At 44.0% G+C, this 24,700-nt stretch overlaps 1 protein-coding gene across 1 annotated transcript; it reads right to left on the reverse strand.

Annotated features, from left to right (window-relative positions):
* Positions 1–1,316: 1,316 nt before the first annotated feature.
* On the reverse strand, positions 1,317–24,700 carry stk32c (serine/threonine kinase 32C). Its single transcript, XM_079169055.1, has 10 exons — positions 24,567–24,700; positions 16,493–16,666; positions 11,088–11,125; positions 9,996–10,085; positions 9,304–9,407; positions 9,065–9,181; positions 5,802–5,927; positions 5,341–5,469; positions 2,529–2,596; positions 1,317–1,748 (listed from the first exon to the last, which is right to left on the reverse strand). The coding sequence occupies exons 1-10, from the start codon at positions 24,683–24,685 to the stop codon at positions 1,547–1,549; spliced, it is 1,167 nt and encodes a 388-aa protein (XP_079025181.1). The 5' UTR covers positions 24,686–24,700; the 3' UTR covers positions 1,317–1,546.

Here is a 24,700-nt window from a genome sequence, read left to right on the forward strand (position 1 = left end):
ATGTTAAGGCCCCCCCCCTTACCTGAAATAGATACTTTATACATAATCACAATATGATTGTATAAATGATAGCATTTTCACTGGCAGAAGGAACATTGACTTTACGTTATACTGGGAAAAAGAGACAGACACTCACACATTCAAAGTTCCTTAGAAATGGTTATGCAAATGGTAGAAAAGCTTTGGCATATTTTGCCTACAAGTTGTGCCTGCACACTTGGAAAGAAGAGCAGAGCGAAGCAGTGTGAAGCTTCACGCAGCTCTTCCTTTAGTTTGTATGTCGAGTTCGCAGTCCCACATAAAACTGTGGTGAGTTTAAGTTACCTACACTGTATGCTATTTACATGGTTTTCATTGTAATAGGCCTTAGGGTTTTAAGGTGAACCTTTGCTACAAGTTCCAAGGCGTTCAGACTGAGGTCTAACGGTGCCACCTTAAACGTACCACTATCACTGTGGCAGCAATAGACTAGCTCATCTATACAAATTTCGAAGTACCGACAGGGCACAGCTACAACATTTAAAGAACAGCCCCGGAACAAGCTCGACCGGGAGATGATCTTCGCGCTAACCAAAGCACTTAAAGAGCTGACGGCGTCTAGAGAAGTAAACGGAGCTTTCTAATAGATTCTTAAAAGACGTGACTGTTGGTGATTGGCATTTACAGTATTCCCCCAGAGTTTCTGAAGTCTCTATGAGTCCACACAGAGCACGGGGGCGGAGCTTAAACACTTCATCTTGGAAACCAAATGACAAGCGAATCCTTTCAATCTGATTGCTGTACTGATTTCCCATAAATGACAGTAGCTTATCATCCTAAAAGAAATAAAAGTTTGGAAAAAGAATAGCTGTCTAACACTTAGAGGAAAATCAAACTAACATTTTGGCTACAATGTGATTAACGAATGCTGATTATCGTCAGCAGGCACCACTTTGAACAGGACGACAACATGAACACTTACTGTAAATGTGTCTGCAACAGGAGGAAGGTTCTCCAGGAGATACAATTGTTCAGAATTAGGGCACACATTACATGAAACGGGGGGGGGGGGGGGGTTTGTTGAGTGAACTGAAGACACAGGCGACAATATAAAGTGAGTGCCTGCTGTGTGTGCTGAATAATTCACTCGTCCCCGTCAGATTTTGAACGGCGAGGCCGAGAGGGGAGGCGTCTCCACCAAAACCGCCAACCTCGCGGACCCCTATTGCTCGGGATGTCATCATGCTCGTGAACGACACCTCCTCGTAAGTAATACCTTATTTGTCATGCTATACCGTAACATTGCATAGAAGTTAGAGCTTACTCTAGGGCGGGGAAATCTCTGTGGAAATCTGCTTTAAGGATGCTACAGGAAAAAAAGAAAAAAGGAGGGAAATGGTGGGAGCCATTTTGGGTCCTGTTGTGCGTCAGGCGCCCGCTTGTGTGCGTTCCCTCGGCTCCCGGCTACGACAGAGGACAGAGTGTATCTATTGGCGTGGCGCAACAACACTGCAGGCCGGCCAGAGAGACCCGCCGCCGCCATCGTCAGCCGCGAGGCGGTGCGGTGCTAGCAGCTGCCGGGGGAGGAGCAGACCGAGCCGCACATGCTCAGTTTGGAGGAGGACTCGGGCTCCGGCTCCGGCTCCGGATCGGGTTCTGGCTCGGGCGCGTCGTCGTCGGTGGCCCCGGCCTCCGCCTCTCCGTCGCCGTCCCCGCTGGCATCATCGCCCCCGGGCTCTGACTGACCCTCCTCCTGACGCCTTTTGAACCTGAGGCAGACGGAGAAACAGACACAGAAACACATATTTAATCACACAACCTGCATGGATATGGATAGGCATACATAGCCTACGCCACATAGACCACTCTTAAACTAATTGTAATCTATTTTAATCTACGGGCAGAAAGAGACAGCAGACTTGAGTCTATTATATAGTACTAATTCCACAAATTATGCCCTCCATTATAAATAGAAGTAGATTGCCATTAATTAGAGCAAAAGGATAAAATAAGACTGAAGGATTTCAGTAGCGCTGCAGTGGCAGGACCCGGTCAATAATAAATGAGGCAATCATTTAGAGCAGCACGAGCCAATATTCCTCCCTTTACATTGCAGAGAGGACACATACTCAATGATATATGAGATTATAGGCTGCATTCCTGACGGACTGCGTATATTGTCCTATAAAAGATTAGATGCTTCGTATTGAGCCACAGCAGGGTGGGCTCTCAAAAGCCTTCTGCCATCTTTGATTTACATATCAAAGTCCTTTCATTGAAGGAGCTCGGCTGTTATACAGGTTTGGAAAAAATATGCAATCCTCTCCTGTAAGAATATACCAGTAACTTTATCGAGACACGCTGCATGCTCTATGGTTTTATACCGGACAAAATTGATATTATAATGGCTTTGTTTTATGTTCCCATGCACCCATAAAGACACTCTGGATTTGTTGGTGTAATGCTCGTAATTTTCCCTCTGTTTTGGTTCATCACTGTGGCTGAACCAACACAGAAAACGTGTGTTTTAGGCGGTCGGCTGCTCTTACTTCTCCCGGTTGAAGATCATGAACTCTTGCTGCACCACTTCAAGGCACTCCTGTAGGTAGTCATTCTCCTGCAGGCGGTCAACAAAACAAAACATCATCATCATCATCTTCCACATCAACCGTGTTATCACTAAGAACGGCGCATGAAACTTCTCATCAACGTGACTCAGTCGACTGCATGACCTCTGAGGTGAAAACGTCTTTTTTTCCTCAATTCCTTTTTCATCCTTCGTTGCTCTTTTTTTTCCCCATGAATTGTTTGCGAGCCCTCCTCAAATTGGATGTTTGGCCCGAGACAAAAATAGAAGCTCATATTTCCGAAAGCACTTGAGGCCATGACAACAGCAGTGAAGGTTTCATAATTTAATAATCTTGGTAATAACAGAGTATGGGCACACACGAGCAGGCGCACACACACACACAAACAGCAAGTCTCATAACCCTGCTATTGTTAGAGGTACACACTCCTTGCACGCGCTGATAAGCGATAACACGTGACGCACACACACAAACAAACACACAAACACACACACACACACACACACACACACACACACACACACACACACACACACACACACACACACACACACACACACACACACACACACACAGGACTGACGTTAATAACACTGATGTCATGATGACTGTCAGATGGGAACGGGCTGCTGCTCATAAATACAGAGAGGATATCTCCTGTCTGTGGTAAATAACGTCTCAACCAAACATAACAAGGCAGAGGAGCCAACGAGACTCCGGTGCCGTAAATAATTCTGGTCCCAGTATACACAGGCTTTATCATTTAATAGTTCTCATTCATCATTTTTAGTATAAAGGCGTCTTCAATTCTATTGTTAAGAAACATTTACACCGGGGCACCCTACTGTAAATTTATTTTCCCCATTGTTCAGGATGGAACGGGAGAAATCACTGTTGGGCCTGAAGCTAACCGATGTTTTCACCATCGGTTCATCCTCGAGGCTATAAAATGTCAGAAGCTAAAAGCAGTATATAGTTGCACTTAAAGAAATATGTCGCTTTCTCACTGAGAGTTAGAGAGATGCAACTCTCACGTCTTTACGGTAAATGTTTAGTTGGAACCAGTAGCCAGCTGGCTACGACAAACTAGCTTAGCTTAGCATGAAGACTGAAAACTGTGGGGCAACAGCTAGCCTGGCTCCATCCGAATGTAACAACAATCCACTTATCTGCACCTCTGGAGCTCACCAATCCCTACTGGGTATCTTTCTATCTTTTTACCTGAAGTGTAAAAATGACAATGTACCATTTATTCAGTTCACTGAGCCGTTGCCAGGCAACCAGCCTGACTCCAGAAATTTGCTGCTCCCAGCCGAGAAATAGTCTGGCACATAACATAAAGAGCGAGACAGACGTGAGAGTGGTATTGAACTTTTCATCCAGCTCTTGCCGATAAAGCCCATCTCTCAAAATGTCTAACTACTTATTAAAGGTGCTTAATCCAAAATTCAGCGCATTAATATGAATAAGGCTAATGCCAATATGATGACCCAAACAGGTGAGAATCAGATAAAGTAAAACGGTCACAACGTTTTTTTACTCTCATCTTAACTGCAGCCTTTAGAGGTGCTACATTTAAAATGAGTACATTAATATAGCGGTAAACTAGTATTAGCTATTAGCTATGTAAAGACGTGGTGGTGGTTTAATGTCATTCTGAGCAGTTTGTGCTGCCGGCTCAGCCGCCGCCATGTTGAGAGCCGTGTGGAGGCAGTCCCTCGATCATAGATGTGCTCTGAATTTTGAACATAGCAGCTTTAAATTTCAAAATCGTTTTGATTTGGTACAATAATTTTGACTTGTATAATGAGTCATGACCTACTTGTAATAATCTTATTTGCCCCAAAACAGGAGCAAAATATACAGTATGACAGTGAAGGGGACAATACTACTTACTTGCATGTTCGGAAATACGTACGATCTGAAAAGATCCAACTAATCAGCGTACTTGCAGGACGCCCGCAGCTAGCATGCTTGTACATTAAGTCTCTTTATATCCAGTCGCACAATTAGCTATTGATTTTGTCTGCTGAGCTGAGAGAATTCACAGCAGCCTAAGGAAAGAAAAGATGCTGTGCTTTGGCTCACTTCCAATCTAAAAATATGCCGTTTTGACAGGAACTGACAGACCGGAGACTGAGGTAAACCTGAGCTGCATTGTTATCTGTGAGACTGGTCCTGCCTCTACTGTATCTATGAGTATCCCTCCTATGCGGCAGGTTATAATTTACTCAGACACGCCGCGTGTGCTGGTGTCCTCTCCATATAATCATTTGCTTTTAGCACTCGCACACTGAAAATCACACTTACCTGATCTGCACAAGCCCTACAAACATCAAATTAACAGTGAAACAGCAAATCATAGCATTGTGAAATGGGAAATAACCATTTTCAAATGTGACCAAAGCTATAAATAGCACGTTCTGTCATCAGAGCGAATAAAGACATTTTGACAGATGCAGTGACATCTTGCATCCCACCTTCATCCTCACAGCTCATACATGAATAAAATGCTTTTAATGCTGCAGCATTTCACCCTTTTATTGCCCGTATCTAAAGTCAAAATAGGAAGATGGTGCAGATTAATCTAATCGGACAAATGTGACCTTTCATTTTAAATATTATTTTAAGAGACACACGTGCATGTACACACAGAGTGCTCCTGTAGTCCAGGACCCATGATGGATAGACATTTGTCTTTCTATTCCAAACCATGTCCGATTTGATGTATTTGGGATTCATAGATCTCTGTGCAGAGGACGACGTCACTCACAGACTGAGAATCCTTGCTGTTGTCACGAGACCGGTTCTTGGCCAGCCGCTTCTTCTTCTTGTGCAGGGGACGCGACTCCAGGATCATCTCTTCCAGCTCAAAGGTGGGGTCGCAGTGGAGGCGGCCTTTCTGCAGAAAGGGAGGTGCGCAGGAGATAATTAGAAATTGCAAACACTCACACACAGGATCATAAATCAGCTGAGTGCACAACCGCATATGTGCACACTGAGCTGAATAGCACACATGAATGCACTCCCATGCGGACAGAAATGTACTTTAAGTCTGTGTGTTCACACATTATAGTAGAATACAACGAAGCGTCAGTTTGCTTTGCATTATTTAGTTGCTACACATGCTCATTATGATCAGTAAATGTTGATGGAGTGCCAGTGTGTGCTTTTAAGTGTTGTATGTACATATGCGTGTGTGTGTGTGTGTGTGTTGATATCTGATCGCCTCACATTAGGAACAAATCCGGCGTCCAACTTCTTCTCGTACACGGCGTCCCAGTTGATGTCAGCGAGGTAGGGAGATGTCTGCATGTCCGACAGGCTGGAGAAACGATGCTCTGGGTTCACCGTCAGTAGCTGGGAGGTAGACACAGACACACACACACACACACACACAGACACACACACACACACACACACACAGCATGTCACCTTCCGAGTAGCAACATCACCTTTACAACTTCTCTCCTCGCACACAGCCAGACTCTTCTCGACAAATTGCAGGTGAAAAAAAATTATTAAAAAAATGTGTTTCTTTCCTTTTTTCAGTGTGCAGTTCACTAAAAACATGTGCCACAGTGCGTGTCTGGGCTTGGTGAAGTGAACATAACAAGAATCCAAAAACATTCCTTTAAAATTGTAATCCTTCCTGGTCTCCCTGAGACTATCCATGTCATAAAAACTTCCACGTTTGATATATTAGATTTTCAACCATAAACACTGTATAAATTCAGATTGTAGGTATTTTTATAGGCAATTCTACTCATTCTCTTTTCTCTGTTTATAAGCATGCACAAGAATATGGAGGACAAAGTGTTATATTAAATAAATACATTTAAAAAAAGACATTATGGGTGCTGTTGTAATTCAACACAGTACACACCTTAAGTAACCCTTCCTAGCTTAACATAACTATGAATGCTACTTAACTTGCCAACTAACTAGCTAGGCATAGTGTGCGAGCTTGGATTATAATTAGCATCAAAGCAAAGAGCCAGTGTTAGCCGTGTTAGCCAGCTCCTGTTGGCTAGCGCCACCACAGACACTTCACAAAGTTTTGTATCTTTCTCAGAGGAACATCTTCAGACTAGAAACTCTCAAAGATAACCAGCTAGCTGCTGCTAACACTGGCTCTTCTCTTTGATACTGAGAAATAAAACAAGCTATATAGTTAGCTTGCTAGTTAGCCAGCTAGGTAGGAAGCATGTGCAGCTTTGTTAAGCCTTACAATCTTTATTTATTATGTCTGTGTACTGTGTTTATTTACTGCAACAGCAAGTTGGTAAATTTATAACTACTCTGATTTTGTTGTTGCTCTAGCTAACGTGGGCTAACTGGCTACATTTCGCAGCAGTTTTTGACCTTGCTGGTCATGTAAAGGGACATTTTTAAATAAAAGGTGACATGAAATAGTTGGAATTAAATTCTATTATGCAATAAAAACAGACTCTTGAAAAAGCTAATTAAAATAAAACGTGTGAAATGAAATAATAAGACTAGAAAACCCAGTTATTATGAAATCAGAATAATTAAAATATTTCACAATAATTTACAGGATTTGTTCATTTATGTGATTATTTATTCTGCAATTACACATTTTTCAAATATCTGTATTACAATGCTGCCACAAAACACTAACGGGAATACTGTATAAATTAAAACCCTTACTGATGAAGTGACCAATAGGGGGCACTATTAATCAAATCAGCCATTCATCAGGTTTCAATCAAAATTGCGATCAAGACAGATGAACGCCACACATGAGTGGAGTTACTTAGTCCAGAGAGGAAACAAAAACTGGTTGTGTTTTTAATGGAAGAGTACCATCTGTTTCATCTTCCTCCTCAGGGTAAACACTGGAAACAATAATGGGTTGTGGCTGCTGTTGTCATGTTAACTCTCAGCCTGTGCTTTATTCTCTTCCTTTGATCACAGGTTGATTGGGTTTCCTCCTGCAGGGCCAGTTACGTCTGTCTCGGCGGAGTCCAGACACGGTAATCGATCAGCAGCAGAGCGCAAGAGCCCAACGCTCCGTCCAGCACACTCAGTCACTCGGACACAGAGCACACATGCTCACGACAACAACAACAAAAAGCCTTTATAACAAGCAACGTTCTTTCATACGACCTCTAGGGGAGGAGATGATTTGTTTCCAGCACCGTTTCACTAGTTGGAATGAGTAAGGTAGATTATTATTTCAGAGAAAAAAGTCTGATTGAGTCAAGAACGTTGCTAAGGATATATTTCCATTTGAGGCAAAGGGAATTATCTCATCCAACTGGCAGATTTTCACTTGCAAAACAAGAACAGTTTGAGCGTCAGTATGAGGTTAAATTACTTGTTAAGATGCACATTATCAGCAGCAATACACTGGTTGAAACACACAGACACACACACACACACACACACACACAGACACACACAGACACACACAGACACACACAGTCTCTTCTGTCAGCCACTTGCTCCGTTTCTGTGCTTCCATCCTTCAGATTCCCATCTGTCGTTTTTCTCATCCTTTGCCCCGAGGGTCTCGGCTCATCCTCCCTCCCTCCCTACAGCACCGGTCCCCCTACAGTACCTGCATCCTCTGTTCCTGTGGCTTCAGTGCTTTTTACTTCAACATGTAACCCAAAACCACCTCTATACCCCCCTGCTCTCCCTCCCTCCCTCCTCTTTCCAGGGACGACCATCTGTGTCCAGGCAGAGGAGTCAGGGTTCAATTTAGTTAAACAAAAAGGCAACCTGAATTTCAGTAAATTAGGATATACATACATACATATATATATATATATATACACTGCAATTTGAATTCCACATTCCTTCATGAATTTATTTTTCCTATTTATTTACAGTATGTACAGGCACAGCCAGCCACATTTAAGACTCATTGACATGATTGTTGTCTTTGTTAATGAATTGATTAATCGTCTTGTACATCAAATATGAGCAAAAGGCTAATCCCAATTTCCAAAGTCCAAGGTGATGACTTCCAATTGTTTAAAATTCAAAGACATACAATTTACTATTACAGAAGACCAAGCGAAGCAACACATGCTCCCAAACGACAAGTTGGAGGTAGGGAAAGTTTGGGATTTGTGCTTCAATGTTTTTGTTTTTTTCTGTCAATTGACAGTTTTAAGATATTTTATGATATTTGGAGTAAAATAAGTCCGCTTTAGCCGCCTAACAACAGGCACATTTATGAAATGAAAAAGATATCTTCCACAAATCATGAGTTAAAAAAGAGACTGGCATGTTATATGTTCATGGGCATCTCTGGCTGTGTTCATTCAATCTAAGAAGTTCTCCTTAATCTAAGAGACATTCACCACTTGTATTGGTGACGTAAAATCAACATCTTAATCACTTCCCTATTTCATGATACTTATCTCTCAGTGGGAAGAGATTTCCAAGTTTTTAAATAATGACGTGATACAACTATCTAAATGACAGAGCTGAACGTGAATGGTACCCCGCTGTGTCCGGCTTACCTTCCTCAAGAGGGAAACCAGGTCCTTGGGCCAGGCCGGGCTGTACTGGACACTGACTGTACTGAAGAGCTGAATCAGCGACTCCACAGAGTTACTGGCGTGGATGTCATAGGGCCTCTGGTGTGGAAACAGGATGACACAAAGAGTAAAAATACACAGGTGAGGACGAATGAATGCATGAATGAAGGCAAGTTCAGTTTTGCAACCCCACAAGATGAAAACTCCCCATGATGCCTCACCCATCCACGCAGCACTTCGAAGATCGTCACCCCTAGTGACCACCAGTCTACATCAATGGCGTAGCCCGTCCCCCCGCTTACGAAAGACTGGAAGATCTCTGGGGCTGAAAGCACAAACGGAGAACCACTTCTGGATCAGTAAAAAGCTTTTCAAACCGCTGCCTGTACATGTGGTAAAAAAAGAAAAAAAGGGAAAGAAAGTGTTCCTTTGCAAAATGTCAACAGAAATTGTTCATTTTCCATCAGCTGTGCAGTGTAATCACAAGACGAGACGGGACATTTTTGCCTCAGCTTTTACACAAATAGACACAAGGTCTGTCATTTCTTCTTCATTTAATTTACACGAGTGCCTCTTTGGTGATGATGAGTGAGCAGAAATATGTTTGGAAAATCAGCAGAGTCTGGCACCTCATCACAGCAGTATCTTATTTGAACACAGTTCATCTACCATAAGCTTGCCTCGTGCTCACAGTTAACTATTCGCATTTTATCGAGGTTGTTTTCTACCCAACAATGTCAGAAACAGTTTGATGTCTAATATAAAGGTACATCAATTCTCCTATGCCAAGAATACGCAGCCTTATTCTTTTAACCTTCCTTTTGTCCAATAGGGACATTTATTTGCACGAAGCAGTCCGACATGAGGACATGGTTGACACGGTGGTTGTGATGCGGCAGCAAAGTGAAGTTACCCATGTAGGGCTTGGTTCCAGCTAAGGCTGTGGCTCTCTCTCCATCCTTTATTATTGTTGCTATGTTGAAATCCGTGAGGTGAGCGTGACCTGAGAAGAAGCAACCACAAAATTCATCAGCACTAAATCCATTAGAACAAAATTTCAAAATTTATAAAAATGTTATTTTTTTATCTTTTAAGACATGTCTCTGAACACATACAAAGGACAGATTTCAATGGAGAAGAAAAGAAAATTAAATGAATGACAACATCTAACATTTCAGTGGTTTTGTGTTCCCTGACTCTTCTGGCCTTTTTACCGTTGTGCCTCATTAGTAGCCTCCAGTGTCTCATTCCTGTCTGTGTACTTTGCACTTAAAAGGTTTTGGCTATCCACTTCTCCCTGATCACAAAGACACTTAGAAAGAGGACTAAACACTTAGAGGTAGATATCAGAACTTCAACTGAATGGATGTTTTAGAAAAAATGCATTACGTACATATTTATATATCTAACCTTTATCTATTATAATTTAGATCAAGATCTCTTTTACAAGAAAACCTCATTACAGCATAAGAAATAAGAAGGTCGATAAACAGCCAGTGTACTGTGCCCACACAGGCACATTCAAACAGCATCATGAACAAAAACATTTCAAAAGAGTTTCAAAATTACAAGTTAAAATCCATCCAATGGGATGAAATGTTGAAGTTTAGAAGTCCTTCGTCATTTATTCCATTTATATGGTGCAAAAAGGTGAAAGGCGGTCTTCCTGAGTATTTACTGGTGGGGTATCAAGAGTTCTGGGATCTGCTCTGATGTACAGTAGTTTTTAATTGCAGAAGAGATGTAATATAGTGAGGCAGCTTTAGTAGGATACATTGATCAACTTAAATAATATAGTGATGTGATAGGGAAATGACACACACGGATAGAAGAAACATCAATTCTAACATGTAATCATGAAACAAGTTCTGAGAAAGATATTTAAACGTTTATATTCCCTTCCTATCCGGGTAGGCTAAAAATAAATGTGGAGTATTATTTAACCCATGTTTGCTGCACACACACAGTCCCACAAACACACAACGCAAACAGTTGACATCCTTACCTTGCTCATCCAACAGGATATTGTCTGGCTTCACATCTCTAAAGGAGAAATGATAGACACACATATCAAAGAAGATTTACCACATAAAACATGAACGAGGCAAACAGGTCAGGTTTTCATCCAATGGTGGCTTCATTTTTAACTGAATGTGCATATTCATTCACCACTGTAATAACAATATTACTAGTATATGACGACACGACACACCCCCCGAGATCATTTTGGGGATTAACATACTTAGCAATGGCAGACTGCGAGACAGAAGGTTAAAATAATCAACCGGTTAGGTGAAATAATTACGAATGATGTCGAGTTACGTTAAGAGGAAAAATGCGGTAGCTCACATTTATAATGTAATAAATATTTTGTGGTGTTTGGACTTTTTTTTTTGCCCGAGTTATTTGATTTTTGCATATTTAACGTGCATGAAAATAGGTGGATGGAACTCATTGAATTGTTGCAATTAGTAAAAGTGTTTCAGATTCAGGGTGTTTGCTAAACGCCTACTTTGGTCCTGTAGCTCTTAGATAAATCCCAAACATACTCAAGTCCTGCAGTTTGTGGTCGGAGAGGAGAGGCTGGCATTAGGTATGTACACTATGTGTGGACGTGAAAGCCTGCAGGAGGTGTTTGTAGGCTCGTGCATGTGCAAATTACCGTACATGTTGGTGCAACAGGGGGAGAACACTTTCATTTCCTGCGTTTCAAACACAGACCATCACCAATTCCCCTGGAGGCTCTCGCAGGTTTGTCTGCACATGCTTATTACACCGGGCAACCCATGCAACGGAAGGACACATCCGGGCACACACACGCGCACACACACACACATCTGGACATTTCCCAGTCCCTGCAAGCCCTCCACAGGCAATTAACAGAGCGCACACAGCTTATTTAATTATGCCAACGCGTCACGCTGATGTGGAGAATACACACACACGGTCCGCAGAGAGTGTCTACACTTCCCGTAGGACGCATTTGCTCGCTGTGGCTGGCTATGCAACGCTAAACTGATGCGAATATCATCTGCCAAAATTCTTGGAGGGGAGTGGTGGAGGTGGTGGTGGTGGTGGTGGTGGTGGTGGGGGGGGGTCCTGATCCAGCACTACAAGGCTGAAGGGAAATGCTCGCAAATGGAAATGCTTACATGTTCACAGGAGGAAGCCCGATTCGAGTGCCAGCCACAGCACCGAGCCATTTTGTTTGATGTACAGAAAATTCACTTAACGCTTCACTCATTTCGCAGCGAGCACGGAAACACCGATCCAACATGAGACGGCATGAAAGTGAATTCCCCCCCCCAACCCCCACCCCCCCACCATGTGTGAGCATCTTAAATACGTTGAGTGCACGATGAAGACACACAAAGCAGCTCGGTGGTCTGCGCAGAGAGGAGGAGAGGGACTCTCTCCACTTTTACTTCCCTTCTTCTCATCGGACCAGTTTTACCTCCTTGGGCACGGTGGCAGCTGACTGTTGCTAGGAGACCGGAGACCCTCTCTTCCTTCAGTTGGTGCAACTAAATAATTGTATAGTATTCTCCTGTCAAAAACTTACAGGGTGGAACAAAATTGTAGAGCTGGGGACGGCCACGGATACCCAGGGATTGGGTTACGGCTCTGGGAGCGGACACAATTGTGTCAAAGGCAGAACAGTCGATGTCAAGGAGAGGGTGGAAAAACATTGGGATGGAAAAAGATGGGAAAAAAGCAGAACCTGTCACCTAATACTAACGGCAGTTCTGAAGTCCTTCGTCTTTTCCAACTAGACTAGGAAAACGAAAGAGACACCTGTCGTGTCGTGAACCGTGGGAGAGTGACGGACCCTTTAAAATGAGCATCACTCGCGCTTGTGATGTTACATCATGCATATGGAACACAGGAGAGTTAAGAGATGATAGGTGACTCACATGCAGGTGCACACAAACAAACAGCTTCCTGCTGATACACCTAGTCGGGAATATGTAGGACGAAGTGCACATGTAAAAATGTGTTTTCATGATTATTATGATGCCTGATGTGTGGATTACTTTGCTTTTAATTAGAGGAATCCTCTTTTGTTAGAGAAGAATATTTATACAACTAACTATCAATGAGTGAGGGAGTCTTGTTGTCGCAACCAGTGTAACGCTCATAGCCTCTGCTGCTTGCCTGCTCACCTATACTCCCGCTCCCGTGATCACAATCACCACTGTTCTCCAGAATCTCCACTGGCTCCCCGTCCCACAACGGATCCAATACAAAGTCCTTCTCCTCACTCATAAAGCCCTCCATAATCAGGCCCCCTCTCCTACCTCACCGACCTGCTCCACCACCACACTCCATCCCGCCGGCTCCGCTCCTCTGATGCCAACCTCCACTCAGGACCAAGCACCGGACACTTCTCCATAGCTGCCCCCTCCCTCTGGAACGCTCTCCCCAAACACGTCCGAGACCGCACCGACCTTTTCCGTGTTCAAATCACAAATCAAAAGCCACCTTTTCAGAACTGCTTTTAATGTGTGACGAATGTGTGTTCTATGTTTTTGGTGTATAGCTTTCTAATGATGATTTTAATGTTTGTAAAGCTATATAAATACATTATTAAATTATCATTATTATTATTATAGCCGAGAAATAGTTCAGCAACAAGTTCAAGTTTTTTGTTTCTACACTTTTGTCCCGGATTTAGTACGGATTAGACAAAGAAGAGATAAGATACTAATTAATGAGTTCTAGAGGTGCTGGTGGGTGTATTTTTACCTTTGAATAAAAGCTGTTCCCCCCCCCGGTTCCTGACATTATGCTAAGCTAAGCTAATCATCTACTGGCTCCAGCTTTATAGTTAACCCTCAGCCAAAAAGTATTCCTTTCAACAATTATGCTCTCCTTCTTTTTATTATTTACAAGTTCTTCTTTTTACCATTTGTCTTTATTCTGTCAAACACAAATGTGTTCTGATCACATTTGCAGGCATAGTGCGTCATAAGTTATGTTGTTATTGTTACTATGCTAAACGTGTAAGTACATCAGATAACATAGGTATGCTTCACTGTCACACAGACAGACACACATGCACACAGTCGTGTTTTAATGCCTTTTGGGGACATTACATTGACTTCCATTCATTTCCTGGAGACTTACACTAACCCTAACCATAAACACTACCAGCCTCATCCCAATCCTAACCCTAATCTTAACCTAAACCGAACATTAACCATAACTTAATCCTAACTTTACCCTAATCTTAAACCAAGTCTCCACCCCTAATATTATGGGGACGGGCATTTTGTTCCCGATTTTGTCTTCAAAAGGAAGGCGAGTCCTCACAATGTGACTGTGTCATAGGATTTATGTCCCCACAAGTCGGGTAAAACCCAAACACACACACACACACACACACACACACACACACACACACACACACACAGTTGTTTGAAGGAAGAAGTGCTGCCCAAATGAGGTTTTTGAACAAGGTTCAAACCGTTCTTCAGCCATCTGTGGCTCTAAATCTGCAGTCCACAGGGATCCGGCTCTTTCACTTACTGGACTGCACAGACACATACTGCTGCGCTCAGCATATTTGGACAAAGAGCCGCGGACAGCTCGTCCCACCCTGGTTGAAGATGACGGATGGTAACAATTACGGGAACAAACATTAGGGCTATCTTTATACATAGAAGGTAACGGAAATAAAAAGAGGGATGCCCAAGTGCCGAGATAAGGTAATACCTGCAGCCCACACCGGGACTCAATGAAAAAGCCTTCAGACACGGGGCTCGCATTGGCTCCTTTTACTTGTTTCGTATATTTTTCAGTCTCATCTTTAACCTCTCGATAAAAGATAACAAACACAGTCACCCGTACACTGTAAATAGCGGCGAGTAGGTTAAAATGGTGCTAAATAATCTATATAAAATATAGAGGGCACCAGGTCCAAAAATAAAAGCATGACTAACCCTTTCTACTACCATTTCCTGAAGCTGCAGGGCACCGTGCACTCCTCTGGAAGAATAATGGAGTGTCATCTGAGCGGACGTGGTCCTAACCGGTGAGGTCGAAACAGGCGAGATGATGAAGGTGGGTATATATATATATATATATATATATATATATATATATATATATATATATATATATATATATAGTTGAGTCATGTTTACAACCTGAAGAACTGCACATAAAGCTAGTTAGAAAGGCACTGTGACCTTCTGGTTCTGAACGCTTACACAAAGGAAAAAGCTTAGTGTCGTGTTCTCTCTGGAATAGAGAGGAGATAAGGCGCTTGCGCAAGTTACGATGCAAAAAAAAAAGACCCTTGACGTTTCCCTTGAATTCATTTTGGAGTTCATACATTCATAAATCACCAATAATAACGCCGCGAGCTGGAGAAGCAGAACACACTGGAGGAAACCTCTTGAATACTAAAAGTTAGGGACAAGACCTTGAGTTGATATTCAGAGTGCTTTGAACTGAAACTGAGGTTTAGTACATTTGATGAAACAAAGCATAATGATGTAATGGCCCGACACTGGTGCTTTGGGTGTATCTGAAAAGTGCTGCGAGTGGTACTTTAATTAGGTTCTTTGAGGGGTAATGTGTCCGTCTCTCTCTGATCTGCTGTTTTGAAGATTTAACCAAAACCCAGAAAATAAGACGTCTGTCCCCACATTGGGTGTATCATTTTATTCAAAGTGAAACACCAGGTACGTAAAAGAGGCCATGCTACTAGGGCTGTCGTGATGTCAGATTTGCACTGCACGATTACAGTGACCAAAAGAATCTGTGATGACAATATAATGGCGATATCTAAAGAAAACAGAGGAATAATGCTCAGTTTAATTGATCTTTAACTTTGTTTATCGTGCATTTTGTCTCTTTTTTGGCAAATGGGTTACACACAAAATATGAGTGTAGGGAGGAGAGCCGGTAACCATAACTGTACAAAAGCATGGTTATTATTCACGATATTATCATGTGTGTATTATGGACATGATATCAATATTCCATTTTTAAAATGTCAAGGTTGTCGCCAATACCGGTACGTTGCAACAATCCAAGATGCTACCTTGACTTTTGCCTATGAAACCCATGAATGTGAGAGAATTGTTGGCATGACATAGCAAACAGTTGTTTGCAGACGGAGTTGGTGACTAGTCGGTGAACATTATGGAGGCAGCTTTGGGAGTTTCAGGGAATGCTGATGTTCAAAACAGTTCCAAAGCAAATGATCGAACTTTCCACATGTCCGTGTTTGACGTTATACAGTTTTTAAAAATGACCGTCATTTTTCTCTCTAGGTAGTCGACAGTAAAGACGGGAAAGACTAGAGAAAGATATGTGTTTTTAATATATATCTGCAAAAAAGGCATGGAAGCTGTGGGAGACCTTTGAATTGAGGTAATAAAAAAAAAGATGAATGCGTACCTATGGATGATGTGCTGGTTCTGCAGGTAGTCGAGCGCCAGCGTCATCTCACAGAGGTAGAGTTTGACAGCGTCCTCGCTGAACTGGACACTCTGCTGCAGGTGGTAGCGCAGATCTCCTCCCAGCAGGAGGTCCACCACCATGAACATGTCCTCCTCGTCCTGGAAGGAGTACCTGGGACCAGGGGGGGGGAGGGGAGACACGGCGCTCACTCACTGTCCAGTGTGGAAAGAAAACACGTGGCAAGACTGAGCACACAAACGCATACTGTGTAGGGGCTTGTGTGCTCTAGCAAGCAGTACACAAAGTACGTTACGCGTTAAAACATCTGCAGACACACATGCATGTTTGTAGAAACAACGAGGACAAAGGCCATGCCTACGAGCAACCGCAGTAAAACACGACATATTCATGCATCCGTCTCTGTCTCATACCTAAATACCTTCGTAACGGCAACCTTTCTGCATAATGCATAGTTATATGTATGTCAATGTATGCTCGAGATGGTTTCTGCATGGGCGTGCACGTCCTAGCAGGCTCTGAACACGCACAATGGACGGATTGTTATCCTGACAAAATGCCACGTCGTTGAACGAAATGTGAAACCGGAAGAAAGTGGTTGTCGAGTTAAATCTTGACAACAGCCCGTCTTTGCATGAAGCGACTTAATCCAAAGAACTGCTCGTGGTCCGCTAAACATTTTTGTCAATCAGGCTTAGTAATCATGCGCGTCAAATTAAAACACAGCCGCTCAGTGATCTGGGTGGGGATTTGTGACACTCCACTCCACAATTTTTGCCCCCGACACTGAACAAAAACATTAAGCCACACGGGTGAACAAACCGGGGTTTTTTTGTAACGGAATCTAATTTCTCATCTCAGAAAAAGGGCAGAATAATATCTTAATAGGCCTCCCGTGACAATTTACACCGAAGGGAAAACAAACCCAGCCTTATTGGTTTCTTCTATTAAATTCGGCTTTAATGTTGTCGCTGCTGAGCCAATTCTTTATTTTCCCATTAAAGCTCCGATACTGTGCCAATATTACTTTTTTTTTTTTATAGCAGCGGGTTCCCTCCGTGCGTCTTCAGGCTTGGCCCCGAACACTCTGGGACATTGTGATTAGACCTATTCAGGTGCCTGCCTCTCTACAAGTAAGAAATGGAGCCTGTGTTTGCTGCAGAGAGAAAATCATTTCATCTCTTCCACGGATTGGCGGTTTTGCCACAGAAGAAAGAAAAGGAAAAAAAAACCCATTTGCAGAACTGTTGGGTCTTTGTTCTTCTCCTAAAACACTGCGTAGATTAATTGATGAAAGGGGCTTCGGCTTTCATGTGATGGGATAGATAATGGCCGGAAAGCACACTCTACCGACTCTGCGAACACAAAGACAACACATCTAGCTTTGTATTACCATCAAAAAGTTTTCTGAACAAGACTCCCACATCTCCTCTTTCTCATTACACACCCTGCCACCACTATGCACTCAATAGGAAATGACAGAAGAGCCACCTACATCATGGCACAGTAAACCAACCTGCCCCTTCAAAGATCAGCCTCACTATTAAAACACAGAGCAGCCTCGGCAGATGGCCGGCCCCGGGATGTTGTTGCCGTTGGCAGGGATTCCTCACCGTCACCTTTTTATCACCTCATTGTCACAGTCTGATTCACAGCATCCAGTTGACGGATGAGCTTCCTCTGAGGCGAACCCTCGCTATCTCAGCGTTCCACAAAACGGTCTTCCCAATCCGCTGCCGGAATATCTGGGCTCATGAGAGAAAGACAGCGGCGGCGGCGGCGGCGGCTCGGTCCAATTGTCAATTCCTTCCCCGCCTTCGCTGAGGTGACAAGGAGACGTCAGATATGGGCCGACAACCGGAGCAAATGAAAGCCAAGCCACAGATGTGCCGAAGTATACAGGATTTGAACGTTTCTCTCAAGCTCCCTTTTTTACTTCTTCAAGTGACTACTTCAATCACTTTTCATGTGTACAATCAAGTGCCTCCCCATGGATAACTTTGAGGGGACGGAAGGTCAGGCGAAAACCTTGTACGAACTGGTCCGTTTCTAGCGTCCTCCAGCCTTAAGCAAAGTAGTCCAGGTTACTTGCTCCCTTTCCACTTACTCCAGCATGTTCCAGGGGGATCCAATGTGTTTTTTCTAGGACAGATAAGATATACAATGTGTCCAGCATAACTCAGCGTCTACTATTCAGTCTACTCCCAGATGGACATACCCGGAATACCTTTTCAAGGACGTGGAGGTGTCCAAGAGGCAGAGGCCTGAACCGCCTGAGCTCAGCCCCTCTCAAGGCGATGAGCAAAGGCTCTCCTTCCAGCTCCCTCCAGATGTCTGAACTCCTCACCCTGTTTCTAATCCTGAGAACCAGCCACCCTACGAAGGAAGCTCCTTTCCGACGCTTGTATCTGCAGTCTCATTCTTTTGGTCACTACCATAAGCTCATGACCACAGGTGAGGGTCATAACGTAGATGAACTGGTAAATCGAGAGCTTTACCTCCTGACTCAGCTCCCTCTTCGTCACAACAGTCCAGCACTGAACCGCCTGTCCATCTCATGCTCCATTTTGACCTCACTCGTGAACAAGACCCAGAGAACTTCCTCGCTTGGGGCATTGATTCACTCCCAGCCCGTAGGGCACAATCCATCGTTTTCCGACAGATAACCATGGCCTCAGACCTGGAGGCACTGGCCCCCCCAGTGTGTGCTGGAGGTCAGGGAGGACATCTTGAACTAGCTAAAGCACTAGCATGCATCAGTCTATCTGCTTGCTCTTTAGTTTTGCTCTAACACACCATGCAAGATGCAGAATTGAGCAGAGGTAAGTCCAATATTCACACTCCTTTCAGTTCTGTGTGTTTCCAACAGCTCCTGAGGTATTTTACTCTTAGGCTGCTAAATGCTTCATTATGTTCACCGGCTAGTCTGCTGTTTGATACAGAGGAAAGGTAGCGTACAGTGGGTTCATCAGCACTTTTCTGTTGAAACAGGAAAGACGATCACGATGAGCAAAACGTTTCACATTACAGTCATTTCATCTTTTGCCAATATAAAATGTACATCTATGAAATAGAGCCGCACACGCTGGGACACAAATGGGTCATGGGTTAAAATAATGTTTTACCACAGATCTCATTGTAGGTGCCCTCTACTGCTCCTCATACTGAAATATTAGCACAATTGCCGGTCAAACCCTTGAGCGTGAGTGAATGCCTGGCAGTTATCTGGCGCCTGGGGGGGGAGCCGTTATTGTCCAAAATCAGGAGGAGGCCATGTGGAAAAAACAGGACGGGACTAGGCTGCGAGAGTCACAGCAACTAAGAGAGGAAGGTTAGCCGGCTGGAAGGAGTACAAGGAACAGGCTGAAATAATCAGGCCACAATGACAAATGAGCGCAGGGAGGCAGGGAGGAGAGAGGGAAAGCAGAAGAGGAGAATAGTTTTGAGGGAACAAGCAACAGGGAAACAAAAGCTTGTGATTCTGTTGGCTCCGGTCGGTCTGCAAAGTTTCAATGGCCTACATAAAGTTGATGATAGAGATGGGCTTGCTGGAACTGGCTGCACGGCTCAATCACGAGACACCCGCGTGCTCCTCTGAGGATTCCGGCAACAATGGTGTGAGTGAACGCTGACTCTCCTCTCAGCGGCCTTAAAGGACCTCCACTGGCCTGCTTTCACAAGGTGCACTTTCAAAGCCGCCGTCCTACAAAAAAAAAGTTCTTCTTTAAAAAGTAGCAGTTTTGGTTGATGTCTTTCAAGGCTGCAAATCCAGGGCAAGATAATCTGGGGATGCACAATGCTATATTAGTGGAACAGACTCCTGTGCTTTTTGGAAATGAGCCCACTTTTTTTGAGGATGATTTAAGGCTAAGCCGCCTCACAGGGCTTGTTATAACTGCTGACAGGGCCGCGTAGAGGATCATGTGCTCCACAGTCTCCGAAGGCCTTGTTCCATGCAGGCCTGAAATCAATATTCCTAATGGAGGCTGAACAGGACACGACACATCCATCCTCACCACTCCTCTTGCCCGCTGTCCAACTCTGATGAAGGGATGGACAGTAAGAAGAAAGCCATGTACCACTCCTGACTCAGAAACCTTTAAAATCCTTTAAGAGGGACTGTGTTTAAAGCTCCGACTGTTTGACGACAGCCGCTGCAACAACCCGAGCTACCCTCGTCGCTCTGCGCCTCGTTTGTTTCCGACATCACTGTGGCAGCGTCCACTTGGTCATGATTCACTGCTGCTTTGCGGGGCCCTCGGGGAGAACGGGAGATGCTGCTTGAGAGTGATCTGTTGTGATGTAACGCCTAAGGCGAAACCTTGCTTTTATAATGATGTACTATACTCCATAGACCAGGGGATCACCGTCTTTGCTATGCCGTTTGAATGCTGGTTATTCCCCGCTTCTGGGTGGGGGGGGGGGGGGGGGAGAGACGTGACCCCTTGCATTACGAGGGTTTCAAACACATGCACACGTGTCACAAATCCTTACAAGAACTTGTGTGGATTCGGTGTGTGCAGCAGATTCTTCCTCCTTCCGAGGTAATCCACTCAGTGTACCCTCGACTCCTACACATCATATCTATGCAGCGAGGGAACGGTCGCAGCAATTATCGTGGGCTGCAAACCTGACATCTGCCCAGCTTAAGGCAGCCTTTACCCGGCTGATGGGATTTCAGTGTGGGCTTTCACAAGGTTGCCTCCTAATGAATTTTCTCTGAAGCTACGGACGGAGCTGTTCAAAAGCACGGCGCAATTCAGGCCGTCTCACTGAAAGCAAAAAAAAAATAAAAAAATCGCTTTGAGACAGAAAGTGTGTCTTTGTGTGTAGGTGAGCGCTGGAGGAAAACCTTATAAATCCTCTTAGTCTCCACATCTTTTTTTTTTTTTTTGACAAAACAAAACAATGCCAAATACTTCTCCTTGGCGCTGTCTTGTGCGCGCACCCCCCCCCCCCCCTCTCTCCTCTCTCTCTGTGTGATTGCAGGAATCGTTACTTCCTCTGACAGCTGTTTGGTGTGTTTTCCCGCATTCTCTTTGACTCTGGCTGAGTGTCTCTTAGGCTCCCTCCTGGCACTTTATCAATAAAAAAAACACTCTTATGAAGCTTTATCAAAGCTGGCGTTTCTCGTGACTGCATTTCTTTTTTGTTGTTGTTGTTGTTGTTGTTGTTGTTTGCCATTGAGAGTAGACAGTTCCCAAAAACCCCAGCTGGTCGATCGCACACCCATTAATAATACGCTGAGGTGCCAAATTGCCGAGCGCCAGAAATCGTAATGATCTGTTTGACAAGCCTATGGATACTGGCAACTCTCCGATCTGCAGGGAATTGGTTAAACAACATACCCACGCGCTGAACCAATTAGGTACCTCGTTGTTATACAGTAAGGGGAGCCGATGGGAAGATGAAGCGGCGCTCTCATCAGTCCCATCTCATTACCTGCCCGGCTGAGACGTCGTCTCAAGCAGCAGCTAAATGAAGCAGACAGCGTATGCGATGCATACAGGTGCAACGCGTTAACAATGCTGTCTTGTACAGACGTTCTCGGAGTGTCGGCGTAAACTTACCGTAGACTCAAGCTATAAATTGATTTTCCTTTATGTCTCACTGTGTTCCCTTCTCTTCTAGCACATCTTTCCTTCAATTATACATTTTTGTGCAGCGAGAAAGCTCAACGCGGGAAGGCTTTAGTGCCAGAAGATGATCCTCAGAGCAGTCCTGTATGAGTCCCTTCACTCGATTAGGATGGAACCAATCCAAACTGTATTTTTGGTTCCCCTGGTTTGCACAATGAGGGGGGGGGGGGGGGGGGGGGACCAAAAATGGTATTCCAGACGCACATTGTCAGTCTCTCTGGTGGCTTTGCGTGGGACCAGTCTGGCGCAAACATCAACGTCAACACAGCTGCTCAAGTTTCTGGGTCCGTGGGCCCGGCGACGACAGATTCATAAAGTAACAGCTGCATCCAGGCACTCTCACACAGCTGTTTTTACGACGCCGTCCCTCTCTTGTCACACAATCTGACGGCGGTGACGACGGATGGTCCTTTTGCCTTCCACGAGCCTCACTATAACGCTGCGTTTGGATTTGACAGCTTCCCTATGCTTTTCAAGAGGGCCACCCAAATACAAGCAGGCGAGCACTGAGCACCAGGGGGGAGGGGAAACACTGCTGTTCAGAAAAGCCGTCGAAGGGCTATTTCATCCCAATGACAAATACTAGACTTGCAAGTATAGGAGGATCCAAGCACCTCGCGTGATTCAGAAACGAAGGCTTGTCGAATCGGGAAGCCAAGAGCATTGCGGAATAAGGCGGCAAAGCGCTTGTAATTTTAAGGTTGTGGTTTAACACACATTTGTTTTCATACTTGGGCAGGCTCAAATGGTTAAATGGTTAAATTAAAAATGGTTTCATTTGGGCGGGAGATTTCTGTCACCATCCGATACAATGGAAGTGAATGGAATTTTGTTTGTGGCAATCATATATTTAAAAAAATCAACACCAATGTCTCCATCCAGAAACAATGTCCGTGTCACTGTATTGTTAATATTAGGCCAGGAATTTGTAACAACCTGCCCATAAGTGGAGAATGAGCTTATTAGCCAACTCTGGCACATTTATATTGAGGTGGAAGCTGAAATGTTGATTAATGTGCAATGGCAGACAAATACATATTCAAGAGTCCTCACGACTCAAAAGGATTTGTCACTGCAAACCATCGACAGTTTGTACGGTGGCTTATCGGGAGCAACAAAGACCAATTCCAATGCTGTGAGCACCAGCAAAATCCAATCCCCCTCTGTTGTATTGGAGCAGAGGCAGAAATCTCCAATCGTTAATAACACAAAAACTCTCTGCATGTATGAATATCACGGGAGCTACATCAGATGTTTTTTTTGTGTAATCAGGGTAAACTGAACCTTTCATGTTTATGGCATTACTCATCCTCATTGTTGTACTTATGGATGTAAATGAGAATGTGGATTATCAAGCGAAACAGAGACTGTTTGCCGAGTACGTGAGCGTCACAACTCGTCTTTTCTGTTCGCGAGTTGTGAAACTTCTCGTTCCCACGTAGCTGCGGTGATACAGTTCCGCATCTTTGTCACTAATGGGAATTGTAAATAGTGCTGGATGGTGCAGAGTATGAGAGAGGGTGAGCGAGAAAGAGCAGAGCAACACATGGGAAACTAGAACACAGAAGGCTTTGGCAGCCATACACTCCTGCAGGGAATTATACTATAAAAAAATACACAGGCCTACTACTGTACGCTCATTAAAATGCCCTCAGTTTGTTCCAGTAGAAAGACTTCTCCAGCAGGCAACAATATCCCGCAGATTAAACTTAAACCTTACAACGACTTGATGGGGGGGAGAAGAGCTTGACTTTTTCTCGGTTCATCTACTCGCCATCTGCGCAGAACCAATCCATCACAGAACGCGCGAAAAACAAAAAATATTCCTCCAGCAATTGCTCAGAGAAGACAGGATACGTGCAATATCATTCTACCAATTACAGTAGGAGTAAAGTGCTTTGTGTAATATGCCGTGAATGCCGTGCCAGGTCCCCAATTACATTTAGAAATGTGTCCCGCTCGGAGATGAACGTTGAATAATGAAAGCAGCCTCCATTCACCCACATATCAGACTCCAGGGAAGAGTAAGGTCATTTCAAACCACAGTAATTATCAAATGTGTGTGCTTCACGGGCCCAGAGTCAAAATTAATATCCAGAAATATATCTCCGCTGTGTAAATTGTTTCTTAAAGTTAACAGCCGTTGGTTTCTGGAGGAAAATTTGCCTCGAGCCTTAAATGAATCGGAGAATTTTTGCTTTTCCACAAAGTGCCAAATGCAGAAGTTAAAGTGCATGCAAAACTAGGAGCAGAATATTCACAAAGAGTGCATCGATTTTAGGGCTGCGGCGGATTTTAGAGCGAGCACGCACTTGTATATGCAAGAAATATACAAAATGCACAGACAGACACAGCAGGCGACCGACACAGGCAGCGCAGACCACATAGAAAGTGTAAAAACAGAGAATAGTCACCAGAGATTTACTAAAAAAACATGTTCAATTTCCTGTAGGATCTCAAGCTCTCTAAAGACGTTTCGGACCTCATCTCTCTCGATGCACTGCTGTTTGTTCATGTACTTCATGGCGTACATCTTCTCGGTGTCCTT

The sequence above is a fragment of the Pholis gunnellus genome (assembly GCF_910591455.1).
Source record: "Pholis gunnellus genome assembly, chromosome: 11".
Taxonomy (NCBI): domain Eukaryota; kingdom Metazoa; phylum Chordata; class Actinopteri; order Perciformes; family Pholidae; genus Pholis; species Pholis gunnellus.